The sequence below is a fragment of the Aquarana catesbeiana genome, linkage group LG02 (genome assembly GCF_042186555.1).
Source record: "Aquarana catesbeiana isolate 2022-GZ linkage group LG02, ASM4218655v1, whole genome shotgun sequence".
Classification (NCBI taxonomy): domain Eukaryota; kingdom Metazoa; phylum Chordata; class Amphibia; order Anura; family Ranidae; genus Aquarana; species Aquarana catesbeiana.
The window spans coordinates 309,091,044-309,106,685 of NC_133325.1; the positions used below are offsets into that span (position 1 = coordinate 309,091,044).

Consider the following 15,642-nt stretch of genomic DNA (forward strand, 5'->3'; position numbering starts at 1 on the left):
GAGGGCTTTTTTATGTCCAACATGCAGTACAGAAATGAAAGCTAGAAATGGTTATAGACAAGCAAGAATTCTATTGGCCCTCTTGGCTGGAAATACTGTCTTCCTGAGCAATAATTATATGATAGTGTCACTTTAGTCTTATATTTTACCTGACTGTATGAACAAATGTGCCAGGTGAGCTTGATGAAGCATAAAATTTAGCTCCTTTAATATTTACAATATGTGTAGTGATTATAGGCTTTGTAAATAAGCAGTAAGCATACACACATATTTACATCAAAAGTAGCATTATGAGGAGAACGATAACCAGTGGCAAAAATCAATAATCATCCTTCTATGATTTTACTGTAGTCACCTGATTGATGAAAGGTGACATTGGATCAATTACAGTGGGTTGCTGTGTTTTCCACACCACTACAACTCTTGAGGGTGTCTTACCAAAGGAACCCTACCCTGTGACCAATATGTGGGTTACCATTTCTGATCACTATTTCTGGAAATGACATGCCGAACCTTTGCCTTTAGTGCTTTATAAGTCATCAAAAGTATGAAAATTACTTTGACTTTACTTGTTGAATATTTGTTCCAGTTCAGTGACATAGAAAGTACAAAAAGACATCTAGACAACTAGCATTTTAGCAGGAAGTCAGGAATGGCATCCCTGTATTTCTCTCAGTACAAATTTCCTTTAAATGTACCTGAACCCGCCTAAGGGTAAAACAAATTATACCTAAGCCCAATTTTGCAACTTTGATATGTGTTAGTAAAACTGTACATCTAAATATTAAGGTTCTTGCGAGCTACCATCTATGTTATAATAATTGATCAAGATAGCTGCTAGCACTGATCACATCCCATACGATCATGCAGACCAAGCTGAAATACAAAATAAAGTGCCTCGCTATCTAAATCTAGCAGTGAGTAGCCCCACTAACCACTCCAATTAAATACAAAAACAGAAATGTATTATACACATACTCTACTGATTAAAGTAATCTAGTGATAGCAAAGTGATCTTGTGCATCAATATAATATAGTATATCCACTTATATAAACAGTCCTTATAAAGTGCTTCAATTATAAAACAAAAAAGTGTTCCAGTGCACTAAAAGTGCTAGCATGCAAAATTCTTCCCCAGGGGGAATTCCCCCTGAAGAAGATATGTCATATTCCCGGTATCGACACGCATTGGGGAGGGGACAGGACGGTGTGGGAGACAGCAGAGTGGTCTCAGCACAGAAAGGACACATTGGCTCAGCGATCAATAACGACGTTCGGCAATTGTATAGAGTGGTGCACTGTAGCACCAAATAAATGTCAGTACCCTATTAAAGGGGCGTTTTTTATCTGTGAATAAATATATATTTTTTAAATGATATCACACTATCAAGCTTCCTTTGTTATACTTTGCATGTGGAAAAACGTACAAGCAATCAGCCCAGGACCCAAGCACAGACACTGAACGCAGAGTTGGTTCATAAGCGTGTTTTGACCAAGCTCAGTTGTAAGGTCATACGCTCTAAGGTGAGCGCATACACTCAAGGGGGAGCACAGGAGTGGACACAAGCACACGTGTGTTTATTATCAATAGAATCTGTGGATTTCATCTAACTGGAATGGACTCTATGGTTTCAGTTGTACATGTTATTGTATAAAGAATTTTGCACGTTAGCACTTTTAGTGCACTGGAACACTTTTCTGTTTTATAATTGAAGCACTTTATAAGGACTGTTTATATAAGTGGATACACTATATTATATTGATACACAAGATCACTTTGCTATTGCTAGCTTACTTTAATCATTTGGTGGTAAATGGTAATGGACATCTCCTGATTTTTTTTTAACATCAAAGGAAAACTGGCCCAAAATATGAGAAAAAAATGTTTTTATATAAAACTTAGCTGTATATTTCTTGCTACCACCATAACCTACCACCAAAGAACAAACCAAAATATACTCTCCTGCTCCTGATGATCGCAGCAATACCACATATGTGTATGTTAGTTGTTTGTACCAGTAGTACAGCCCAGAAACAATAGTGCACATTTTGTTATTTTTTTATCTTACCTAAAACACACTGACACTGATACAAATTTAAACAAAATAAATAAATCCTGACCCTGACCTTTGACCCTGACCTTTGACCCTGGACTAACCCTGGCACTGACCTAAATTTTTTAATTATTTTTTTTTTTCCCCACACACTTTTTTTTTTCTCTCTCTTTGCAAGTACAGAGAAAGATATAATCTATCTCTCTCGTCCATTCACAGAGACAGAAAACACGGGGCAGGCTTCACAGTGACTGATCACTGTGATAGCCAATCAGAGGCTATCACGGTGATCAGGTGACCCAGAATCGGACATTTAGGATCCCCCCCCCCGTTAGAACTGGGCCTGGGCTCTCAGTAAACCCCCGGTCTCTGTGCTGGGAGCGCGCTGTGCTCCCAGCACAATGGAAGATGCACAAATATGCGGCCCCACAGAAAAAAGCCCAGTCCGGTGTGGCCGCATATTTGTTTTACACCGACACTAAAGGGTTAATGTGCTTTATGTCTATATTAACCTCTTCCTGCCTGCGCTATAGCCGGCTACAGTGCAGGCCTAAATTGCTGGGAGGGCGTCCATGTACGTCCTGTGCATGAGCTGCCTGCGCTCCCCCTGCAGGGCGTGCGCGGCTCGCTCTGAGATCACCGAGTCAATGAGACTCGGCTGATCACAGATCGGAGTAACAGTCCGATTCCGGTCCCTTACCACGTGATCAGCTGTGAGCCAATGACAGGTGACCACGTGATGTAAACAGAGCCGGTAATCTGATGTAATCATGATGTAAAAAAGTAGATTACTGTCTGGAGTGAATGGGACATCGGTCCCACCCACTCCAGACCCACTGCTGCTCAGCAGTGCCCACCAGTGCCACATACCAATACCCACTAGTGCCACCTAGCAGTGCATATCAGCACTGCTAAGCAGTGCCCACCAGTGCCACCTATGAATGCCCACCAGTGCCACCTATCAATGCCCATCAGTGCTGCCAATCAGTGCCCATCAGTGCCTCATCATCAGTGCCACCTTGCAGTGTTCCCTATCAGTGCCCATTAGTGCTGCCTATCAGTGCCACCTCATCAGTGCAGCATTATCAGTGCCCCCCCGTACCGCCTCATCAGTGCCTGACAGTGTCACCTTATCAGTGCCGCCTATCAGTGCAGCCTCATCAGCACACATCAATGAAGGAGAAAAATTACCTGTTTGCAAAATGTTATAGCAAACTATGAAAACTGCATTTTAATTTTTTTATATTATTTTCAAAATTTTTGGTCTTTTTTTTTTGTTTGTTTAGCAAAAAAATAAAAATGCAGCGGTGATTAAATACCACCAAAAGAAAGCTCTATTTGTGTGATAAAAATTTCATATGGGTGCAGTGTAGCATGACCGTGCAATTGTCATTCACAGTACAACAGCGCTGAAAGCTCTACCTCAATCCCCACCAAGCTATGCTACACTATCCTCCTTCCACAGCTGGTTATTCACCACCACCACCTTCCTTTTTATTTACACCTCTGCCATCTAAAATCTGTTCTATGCTTGGGCCTTATACTGGATCCAGACACAGCCTATTCAAGCCTATAGAGCCAAAATGCTGAGTCACAGGCAGCACTGAACAGATTTTTACCAGATGGGATGTGAACACCAAAGGGTGCTTTGGTGCTGTATCGGAGAGTAAGTTAGCAAATTCTGGGCATAGCATAGTATAGCCTAAATGTACAGTTGTCCTTAACCACTTGAGCGCCAAAAGATTTTACCCCCTTCATGACCAGACCGTTTTTTGCAGTTCAGCACTGCATTACTTTAACTGGCGATTGTGCAGTCATGCAGTGCTGTACACATATGAAACGTAGATCATCGATTTCACACAAATAGAGCTTTTTTTGGTGGCATTTGATCACCACTGGGTTTTTACAATTTTTTATATATATGTGAAAAAAGACCGAAAATTTTGAAAAAAAAACAATATTTTTTAGGTTCTGCTGCAAAACATATTCCATAAAATTTTTTTACAAAATCCAATTTCTTCCTTAATTTTGGACACAATGTATTCTGTTATTTGCATAGGCGTGCGCACAGGGTGTGCCAGGTGTGCCTGGGCACACCCTAATCACCCTGTGCTGCGCAGATTTCCTCTGCTGCTTGGCTGCAGAGAAAGGGACTGGGGAATCTCTGTCCTCATTCCCTTTCTCTGTCTCAAAAGTGAGAATTCAGGGGTCTGTTTAGACCCCTGATATTTCACCAAAGTCCCCCCAATGGGGCTAAAAACAATAATAATTATTGTAAAAAAAATACAATTGTAAAAAAAGTAATAATAAAAAAATAATAAAAATAAATAATAATAATAATAATAAAAATACTGACACCAATCTCTGCCCTACTGACATCATCCATTGCTCTACCGACACTGGCCATTGCCCTACTGCTATATATATATATATATATATATATATATATATATATATATATATATATATATACACACGCATGTGTTTGAGCTTTGGGGTGCACACCCTAATACAGTAGGCTGCGCACACCTTTGGCTATATGTCTTTGGTAAAATATATCCAAATAAGTATATTGGTTTGTGTAAAAGTTATAGCATCTACAAACTATGGTAAAGATACTGAAATTTGTATTTATTTATTATACTACTAATGGTGGCAATTAGCAACTTATAGTGGGACTGCGATAGTGCAGCGGACAATCTGACATTAACTGACACTGGGGGGGGGGGGACTGACTAACTGCCACTGACATCTCCAGTGACACTAATATAATGATCAGTGCTAAAAATATGCACTATAACTGTATTAACGACACTGGCTAGGAAGGAGTTAACATCTAGGGCGGTTAAATGTGTGCCTAACAATGTTTAGTGTGTTTACTGTGTGCTGTTTTTACTAAGCAAGGTGCCAGTTTTTACTCCCTGCTTTGCAGGGAGAGAAAGAAGGGCACATTGCCACTGTACGAAGAGAGCTCTGTGTTGTTTACTGACTCAGGGCTCTCTTCTGTCATTCCCTGAGCCGATTAGTGAGTGCTGACCATTAATCATTAGCCGCAACCTGTTGATCAGCTTGTGCTGCAGCGAATGGCAGCGCAGTCTTCTGGGTCTGCGTACACTTGCTCGAGTTTCTTCCCATACATAGACCCCGTGCTACTTTTCTCCTTTTGCCTGTGGGCAGACAAATCAGTAGACTAGTGACATATAACTATCTGACCAAAACTACAGTTCATGAACCAGTTAAGTGGCATTTAGGCAGGGACCCTAACTCCTAATCCTCTTCTGCCACCAGGAGTATGCTCCTTGAATTTTTTTCAGGAAGCCTATTTAGCACCGTGTTCTTACAATACTTATGTAGATATATGCTTCTTTTACACCTAAATAGATATTATTAATGAACTAGCCTAGTGAGTAGCCAGGTCTGGATAACATAGCCAGTAAACTCTGTACTGAAAGCATAGCTCCCAACTGTCTCTTTTTTTTTGGGACCAAATCCCTCTGTCCCTCATGCAACCTCTGTTGTCCCTTTTTTTGGTCTGATGTGCACATCTGTATACAAAATCTACTATTTTACTGCCAAAAGTTTTATGCTGCACTATAATTTCAGAAAGTTGGGAGGTATGGGAAAGTTGAGAGGTATGCTGAAAGTGTTCCCTGAACAATATTCCAAATGTAAAGCAGATGCAGTCAAGGTGCACCCCATTCAAAGAACAGTACTATGCTCCTGATCTTCTCTCTCGCAAAAGTCTGTTTTACTGTCAGGTGATTAACTTCTTTCCATGAATCTTTCAAATAGTTTTAAGCAGAAATAAACCCAGCAATCTAACTGTCTCCCAAAACCGTAATATTCAATGTATGCCATGAATAAAAATTGTCACAGTTCCTTGTGCTTTCAAGTGAACTGTCAAGCTATCAAATGGCTGTTGTCATAACTGATCACATGATCAACACCATGGCGACTACAGATTAAATAGAGGCTAAGATGGCAGCTTCCTTGGCTGTAAAGAATAGGAGGGTTTAGATCAGTTTTAACCCTTTTACTGCCACCAATGTACATCATATGGCGGCTGACAGGACGACTGCAGGCTGTCCGATGAAGGTGATTCAGTAGCTGTGCAGCCACTGGATCGCTACCACGCTCCCTTGTAACAGTCGCCTCTCCTGCGTGCATCCCTGCCATGTTTCCACATGCCCATTCGTGTTCATTCCCTTGTCTACTGTTTCTGTTGTTGACCAGGAAGGAACGTGTAAAACATTGTCCCTGTTTTTTCACTTTCTTCACTTTCTTCAGCCAGTATGGCTGGGGAAGAAACTAATACAAGCAATCTGCATTGCATTCGTTTAGAGGACAGGAGAGACATCGGGGGTCTTTTGGACCCCCTGATGTCTCATTAAATAGAACCTGTCACCAATAAAATCATCACATTGGAGACATTTTGTCCCCTATGCGATGAAAAAGAAGGTTTATTAAAAAAAATATATATACAACTAAAAAAAGTGTAAAAAATCAAAGTTATATCCAAAGCCCTCCAAAAATATACACACATGTACAAACATAAAAGCATGTGTCAGAGGCACCTTCACACAAAAACATTACATATTACATGTTACGTATTGCCGTGTACACTGGAGTGAGAGCAATCATTCTAGGCCTATTATTCATGGTTAACTCTAAACTGATGACCTGTAGGGGCATTTAAAGCATTGTCTATCGAAAATGTGGGATATCAAATGTTGACGTTTCATGTGTGCACACAATTTTATGGTTTGACATGTTTGGTATCCATTTACGTCTTTTATATTTTGCCAGAAAATGGGTAATATATTGTGTTTATGTGCCCTTAAATGAACTTTAGTGTATTTTTTACTGATATTTTGAGTCTCATAAACCATAGTGCTAATATTGCGTAACATAAAAAATAGAAACTACCACAATTTGTTTCTTTAGGGTGTCTGTTTTCAAAAAATATATAATGTTTTGGGGGTTTATTTAATGCAGAAATGGCTCTGGCAGCAAACTGGTTAAAGGTCAGTTGATTTAATCAGAGTGGAGGAGAAAAATCCCAGTAACAGAGTATTCTGTACTGATTAAAAACAAGGTGCAAAAGCTTGCTGAAATCTAAGTTAAAAAGCACTCAGCGAATTCTTCCAGTTGTAACACAGGTGGCAAAATAATGATTACGTGTATATCAAAATGCATTTAAAGAGTAATATTATTTTTAGGCAGCTTGGGTTACTGTGACATTTAAAGAGAGCCTGTATTCAGTTTTTGACAGGTACCTGTCCCGATTTTCAGGAGAGGGGGGCGCAGCGTGGTCTCCTGGAAGTTCAGCCCCCTCCTCCTTCCTCCGCTGCTTGATCAATTATAAAGTGCATTGCGCTTTGCTCAAGCGGAGTAGGGAACTGGTTGTGCAGCCGAAAGGGTACCCTAACCAGGAATGGCAGCGGCTGAAGATCGGCTGGGGTGCTGGCATCGTGGGCTCCCTGGACAGGTAAGAGCCCTTTCACACTGCCAGCGCCCGAAAAACGCTGGTAAAGTGCCGCTTAAACTAGCGGCGCTTTACCAGCGTTTTTCAAGCGCTAGCGGGGCGCTTTTAACCCCCGCTAGTGACTGAATAAAGGGTTAAAAGCGCCCACAAATCGCCGCTGCCAAGGCGCTTTTCAGGCGCTTTTCAGCCACTTTGCAGGCGCTTCCCATTGAATTCACATTGTATTTACCGCTCCTAAAGTGCTGCAAAGAAGCTGCTTGCAGGACTTTTTTTGACGCCCTGCCAGCGCAGCGACTCAGTGTGAAAGCACTCGGTGTGAATACACAGTTCAGCCATAATATTATGAACAGCAAAACAAATCAGTGACAGATCCTTTAGGTGTTCGTTTATGAAGCAGTAAAAACATTTCAACATTTGTTCTCCTCTGGATGCCAGCTTATGAAGCATTGTAGATCGCTTTTCCTTTGGAGGAGTTAAGCGATCTACAAACACTTCAAACAGTGGAGAACAGCCTCTGATACTGGAAACTCGTGAAACTTAATGAGATTACAGTACCAGAAATTCACCGAAACACTGAGATATCTGTTTATTAAGCAGTGATAAATTAATACTAATAAAATAAAGAGTCCCCCTACATAATTAATATATATATACATAAATATGACAGGGGGGCATGGTTACTGCCTTGGGGGGTCTGATCGAGGTAAGTTAATAATCTTAAGAAAGTTAATAATGAGAAAGTGAGTAAGAAAGTTAATAATTTTCTTCCTTCCTCCTCAGATCCCCCGGGTTTCTCTCTTCACTTCCCTATTCTCCACCTCTGAGCTGGTGAATCGGGGAGTATAAATTCTGACACAGATCACCAATGAAGTGCTCAGATCACAGCTTCACAAACTGGCCGTTACTTCGTCAGTCAATGAGGATTCTCTGCGTGCAGGTCATCAACGGGAGAATGTGTTCAAACTTGTTCTCCCTGATTATCTCTGTTTCACAAACCGTTTATGGACTTGCATTGCACTTGTAGTGCAAAGTGGATTTGCCTTTAGTAAATAACCCCCAAGGTGTAACATTGCTGCAGTCTGTTGGAGAAGTTCTCCTTCTTGTGTTCATGTGCAACTCCAGACTTTTTTTTTTTTGCAGTTTTAGAAAATGATAGTGTTTGCTGATTGAAATAGACAGTTTTTAAATAACATTAAAATTACAATTCTGCCAAAATGGTTTTTTTTTTTTTTGATTTTTTGATTGGATAGAGTGATTAGGACTTAAGAGTATTCAACAGGATTTATACCCTGTATACCCTCCATATATTCCTTATATGAGGAACGGTTAGAACCTCTGTCCAGCTTATATTATTGTCCCTATTGAGACAATTTCCCTTCACTTCCTGTTCTGGTAATGCGATACACAGGGTGTCAGTGTTTTAGAACATAATGTAAAGAGAAATCTCCCTAATAAGGACACAAAGACAGTAGATAATTCCTTAATGACCCTACCTCTTCTCTACTCTTTTGCTGTCTATTGTGTCAAATGCTGCGTACACAGGAGCGGACTTTTCGACCGGACTAGTCCGACGGCCCGAGTCCAGCGGACAATTCGATCGTGTGTGGGCTTCATCGGACCTGCAGCGGACTTTTTCTGTCGAAAATCTGACAGACTTTAGATTTGGAACATGCTTCAAATCTTTCCGACGGACTGGAATCCGGTCGAAAAATCCGCTCGTCTGTATGCTAGTCCGACGGACAAAAAACGACGCTAGGGCAGCTATTGGCTACTGGCTATTAACTTCCTTATTTTAGTCCGGTCGTACGTCATCACTTACGAATCCGTTGGACTTTGGTGTGATCGTGTGTAGGCAAGTCCGGTCGTTAGAAAGTCCGCCGAAAATCCATCGTAACTCCGTTGAAAGTCCGTCGGAAAGACCGTCGGACCTTTGTTGTCCAAAAGTCTGACCGTGTGTACGCGGCATAAGCGATAAGTATTTCCTTCCATCAGAACATCATTTATAAATGTATACAGTGGGTATAGAAAAGAATCATCCCCCTTTAAAATAATCACAGTGACAGTGCCTTGCCAGTGACAGTTTTGACAGTGCCTTGCCACCCATATTTGATTGCTTCAGTTGCACTACCAGGGACTGAAATGCTCCAGGAAAGTTCTTTTCATGCAGAGCTAATCAAAATGACCACAGCTGATCACAGTTGAAAGTCAAATGGCTTTATGTGCCATTGAGGAGGTGATTAGCTACACCTGATTGAGTTTACACGTTATTTTTTTGGAGGGGAGTGATCCTTTTTCCAACTCAGCGATTCTGTTTTTGATTTTTTTTTCAATTTTTTTCTGACATGTTGGTGTTATATCTTTCACATCGATGTTATAAATTGCATTGAGTAAATAGTGGATAAAACAAAAAAACACTGGATAAAACAGCTGGATAAAACAAAAACTGTCTTTTTTCATTTCAGGCTGCAAAGCAACAAAATGTGATTATTTTAAAGGGGGGTGATTCTTTTCTATACCCACTGTATAAATTACATATACCAGCACAGAAAAAGATGACATTTAGTTCAGTCTGCTGTGAATTCTATTGATATATGTTTACAGAAGTTATTCAGGCCCTGCCCCAAAAAAATATTAAAAGGACACTTACCTGTCCAGAAATCCAGCGCTGTCCTCACACGGGGCCGTTTTTTCGACGATCTTCGGGTCCCCAGCCATGCTAACTGTGGGAAGCCGGTTATGACTCTTTGCAATACAAACAAATGGCCACTGCCCCCCACCTATAACTGGCCTATGCAGCAAGGAGCACTGGAAGGGCAATGCATATCAAACAAAACCAGAGAAATTTCCAAGCTCAACTTACTGACCAGCCTGCAACCAACCAAATTGACCTGTCACAGGCTGATCGGTAAGTTGAGCTTGGAAATTTCTCTGGTTTTGTTTAATATGACTCTTTGCAGCATCACAACTGGATTCCCACTGTGCATGCATAAGCTGCGCTGCACCTTGTGAATAGTCCCACAGCCTCCTGGGATCTGTGACGTGTCTCAAGAGACTGCAGGCGGGAGGGACGGAAGTCAAACTTCTGCTCAAATTGCCTAGACTATCTGGGCGAAAATGGGAGCAGGTACCTGTCAAAACCAGGTTCCAACCTCTTCCCTCAAAAGAATGTGTACAAAAGTTGAGGACGGGGGGGGGGGGGCAGAAAAGTGGTGGTTCACTTTTAGGGGTGAAGTTCCTCTTTAACATTTTGATTTTTTAAGATGGCGATTAAAATGATAAGATCTTCTTAGCTGGGTTTACTGGATAGAAAATCTGTTTAATGTGCTTTAAATATGACTTTCTATGATATATATAATCTCTTTGGTTTGTAAAACATTTGGCTATTTATCCTTGAACTCAATTGAAACCTCTTTTACAGAAAGAAAGCAGCTTGTAATTTATGTAATGAATTATGTAAGCTTATGGTTTAACACAGCTACCTCGAGTCTCTTGGTTGTTTGTAGTCCAGGAATAAGTCTGGGTCATATAAATCTGGTAAATTTACCATGAAGGGCTGAGAACATTAAATAAATGACAAAGTTACGGTAGAAAATGAATTGAACATTATTTAGTTTGTACATTTTTATTCCATATTCTGTGCTTTGTGACTGTTGAATAAATTAATGCTAAAAAGAATTGTGTAGTGTAGAAATGAGAAATCGATGGCTTAATACATTTTATTAACTGTCAAATCCAGTGGTAGTGTCTCCTGCTATAGTGCCCAATAACACCACCTAATTCAACAAAAAGATAATATGTAAAGCATTAATAACTTTTTCAACTGCATATGTTTCCTTTCAATGTTATCACCTAGTTCACACTATTACATTCAGTCTTTTTTTTACAGGAGTAGTGCTAGACTTTATTGTTACATTTTAAATCAAGAAAAGTACTGTATGTTTTGATTTTTCCTAAGCAATTCCAGCATGACCTGGGCATAAGGTTGGGTATCCTGCAGGTAAAAGGCCAACAAGTGTGCAGGTCTTATGATATTTTAATATAAGTCTGCATGACATTAGAATTAGGCTGTCATTTACACAACACCATATTGGGACTAAATGTGCATTGGCTCTTTTTCATCTCTGCCATACAGAAGGAGGTGCAGGACTCCTAGAGGTAAGGTGCTTTATGTGGAACTTCTCCACTCAGTGGGGCTAATCCCTATGAATTGGTGGAGGAAAGGACCCCTTGCATTAGAAAATGCTTTACTGGAAATAAAATACAATTCCCCCACCCAAGTTCCACAAGTGAAATAAAACATACAAAAAATCCACTTAAATATTGTGTGTTGATAGTCCTCTCATTCAGAATTATAGTTCAGGGATCGAGATTTCCTTTAGTCTGCACAGAACAAAAAAATAATGTTATTGACATTCACAGAACATGGGAAGCTCGTAGTTTTCCCCATGCTGCCATTGATTAATTGGTTGATTCCATTTTTGAAAATGGCAGTTAATGGAGTTAAACTCTATCCCAATCCAACAATTTTTAATTGTTTTGAATAGAGTAGGGAATGACTAAAACCTGGTGTGTTTTTGTGCGTACCCATTGGGAGATTCACCCTTAATTCCTATTCTGACAACAACTCAAAATTTTGTATTTCCCATCGCATTTTGTCTTAGTGACAATGGTCACCAGGACAAATAGAGAAAGTGAATCTGCTTAGCAGGGGGATAAATGGCAATAAATGCCTGCCAGGTGCTCTAACCTTCACAAATCTATTCAATACTAAAAAAAAAATCAAACCTACTTGTTAAAAAAAAAAAAAAAAAATCAATCCTTTCTCATGAGGTGGGGGATGTACTACATACTAGGAAAGCCCAGTATCATGAAATAAATAAAAGAATAATCCACGGTGTTCTTTTATAATAACACAACAAGGCCTCGTTCACACTAGTGGTTGGAGGGACGGTAAAACCGATCAGCTGAGCCATGCTTTTGAGAAATGCCTTGCTTTGCAGCCCCAGCAGGAATCATACCTCCTTTTGCCCCAGAATGCGACCCAATTAAGTGAATTGGGAAGTTTTGCAAGCACCCCGCAACTGCATGCAGTGCTGATGTGGCAATCAAAGGGTTAAAGCAGGCAGAGATACAACGCCTCCTCACTGTCTGTCAAATGCTCTCTGAAAAGACCAAAGAACATGTGAAGGAGCCCTTAATTAGGGCTTAATTAGGAGCCAGGCTCATTTGGCTGTACTTCTCCTGTCACAGGAGTGCAGTTCAGCTGACGTCACGGAGCCGGTTAAAGCGGAGTTCCACCCAAAAATGGAACTTCCGCTTATCCGGTCCCCCCCCCCCCCCCGCTGTCACATTTGGCACCTTTCAGGGGGAGGGGGGAGAAGATACCTGTCTAATACAGGTATTTGCTCCCACTTCCGGCGAAAGATAGCCGCAGTATCCGCAGTATCTGTCTGGCCCCTCCTCCGTCTCGGTCCCCCCCTTCGCCATCTTCTGGGAGACACACAGGTCCAAGAAGACAGCAGGGACCAGTCAGGACGCGCAGCGCAACTTGCGCAGTAGGGAAACAGGCTGTGAAGCTGCCGGCACCTCCACCCGGAGCCGAGGGATGGGTCGGCTTCGGGTGAGGACATCGCAGGCAGGTAAGTGTCCTTGTTTTAAAAGTCAACAGCTGCAGTATTTGTAGCTGCTGACTTTTAATTTTTTTTTGCATGCAGAACTCTGCTTTAAGGCTGGGGAAAGATCGCGACTCTATGGGATCCACCAAGGATCCACCCAGGAGCATGGACGCGCACCTAGCTCGCCTCTCAGCAAGCCGCTGAGAGCCTGGGCCAGCCACTCTAGCCCCCTCTACAGCTCAGTGCTCCAGTGAGCGTGGGGGGGGGTAAGAGCATACAGTTCTCAGACAGTTCTTGATCACTCAGTTCTCAGTCTTAGAGCCGGTGAGGGACAGCTAGGTAAGTATGATTTTAAAAAAAGCATGCTTCTCTTTTAAAAAGTTATTGCACCACATTGGCAAGGTTTACATTAAGTTACACATGAGTTACAAAGAATATCAACTTGTTTGTTTTTTAATTACATGGTTTATATATCTCCAGAAAACATTTTTAATATTTATTATTATTATATCTTTTTACAGCCATTACCTACACTGTGGAGACCATTTTGCTGTGATTCAAAATGGCTGCTATTGTCACCTCACAAACATCCTACCCACTGCTGCATAGACTGTCTGTAAGAACTATTGATGAAGACATAGAAAGAATTGAAAATGGAGCAAGCAGGTATGCTGATGTCTTATGACACAACATTTATCATAAGCTGTATGGTGTAGGGACACTATACAGGGACAAAACACATTGGGGGTTATTTACGAAAGGCAAATCCACTTTGCACTACAAGTGCAAGCTACAAGTGCAAAGTGCACTTGAAATTGAGGGGTAGATCTGAAATGAGGGGAAATGAGCTCTGCTGATTTTATCTTCCAATCATGTGCAAGCTAAAATGCTGTTTTTTATTTTCCTTGCATGTCCCCCTCAGATCTACAGCGACTGTACTTCCAAGTGCACTTGCAGTGCAATTTCAAGTGCACTTTGCACTTGTAGTTTGCACTGGTAGTGCAAAGTGGATTTGGCTTTCGTAAATAACCCCCATTGTCTTATAAACCATCTGATCAGACCAAGAATGACATGCCAGTGAATACTTGCTACGAATATTAACCTAGGGTGAATAGCTAATAGTGCACATATGTGAATGAACATGCTCCACTAGCTAACAGTAGAAAAAAAAAAAAAGATTTCTGCTACTTTAGCGAGCAGGTGACATGATGTCCTGGTATTCAGCAGTAGATTGAAAGTGAAGCCAACATGCCCACACCTTGATGAACTTTGTGAGTTTGTCTTGGGAGATAAGAATGAGTTCCTCCATGTCCGCAGTCTTATTTAGTCTGAGGAACCATTCCTTCAAGGACGGTGACTGATGTTGACACCAATGTACAGGTATACACATACGGGCTGTAGTAATTATGTGCATAGTAAGGTATTGTGGTACAAATCCTTGATGGTAGTTAAATGGTAGAGAGGCTATTTGGTAGGTGAAAATTCTAGGTCACCTTATCATGGATGGGCAGAATTACATCTGTAAAGATGATGGTATTACTCAAAATATTATATTACTTTAGAACTCTTCCTATTTCGGTGCCAATAGAGGCATTCTGGCAGTTCCAGACAAAGATCTTTGATTCTATATGGGGTGCTAAGAGCAGTAGACTGGCCGGGACCACAATGTATGCGCCCAAGGATCTGGGTGGATACTGCCCCCATTACATATTGCTATCACTACATACTGCCCACACTATACATATTGCTTTTACCATATACTGCCCCCACTAACGGAGCTAACATTGGCAAGGAGGTAACTAAGTATCCCTGTACAGGCTGCACTTGCTGATATGCGGGGGGGGGGGGGGGGGGGGGTGCAAGTAGCTGGTCTTGCCTAGGCTGCTAGTACCCCTTGCTCAAAGGACCGCTCTAGTAGGTTTACCAGTCCACAAATCTCATCAGATGGCAGGCCCTGTAGTAGATTTTTTTGTCAGGGAGACCAATCTCACCTTCAGTTTTTTAAGGAGAGAATGTCATGGGGTAGCTGATTTCCAAATATACCTGCTGAAAAGTTTCTGCAAGGAGGTGATGAAAGCTGAAGGGATTCAAAGAGGGAGTGCCTTCATGAGATACAGTACATGAGATAAAGTATTCCAGACAGTACGCTCTTTCTAAGGATTGCTGTCCTCCCAAACCATGAGCATTACAGTTTCTCACAACATTTAAGATCCTACTGAAGTGTTTGTAATAGTTGCAAAAAATTAAGGGCGCAGAGTAGACTGTTAATTGTATCCCCAGATACGTGATCGCAATAGGTTTCCATGTGAATGTAAATATACTTTGGCAGTGATGGACTAGATCTGAGATGAGAGAGATATTAAGAGCATAGCATTTAGAATAGTTTATAAGTAAATTTGAAAATCATCAAAATAGCTCTAGCTCTAGTAGCGGAGCAGGAGGAGAGGTTAATGGGTTGGTGAGGAAAAGAAGTATATCGTCCATAAAG

General features: G+C 41.2%; 1 protein-coding gene across 4 annotated transcripts in view; it reads left to right on the forward strand.

Moving 5' to 3' along the window:
- The window catches only part of CNGA3 (cyclic nucleotide gated channel subunit alpha 3), a 107,987-nt gene that overhangs the window by 16,316 nt on the left and 76,029 nt on the right, over positions 1-15,642 (forward strand). For all 4 annotated transcript variants that reach the window (XM_073614649.1, XM_073614650.1, XM_073614651.1 and 1 more), the window contains exon 2: positions 13,676-13,820. In XM_073614649.1, coding sequence (XP_073470750.1) covers positions 13,717-13,820 — 104 coding nt within the window. In that variant the 5' untranslated portion in view covers positions 13,676-13,716. The remainder of the gene's footprint in view (positions 1-13,675; positions 13,821-15,642) is intronic.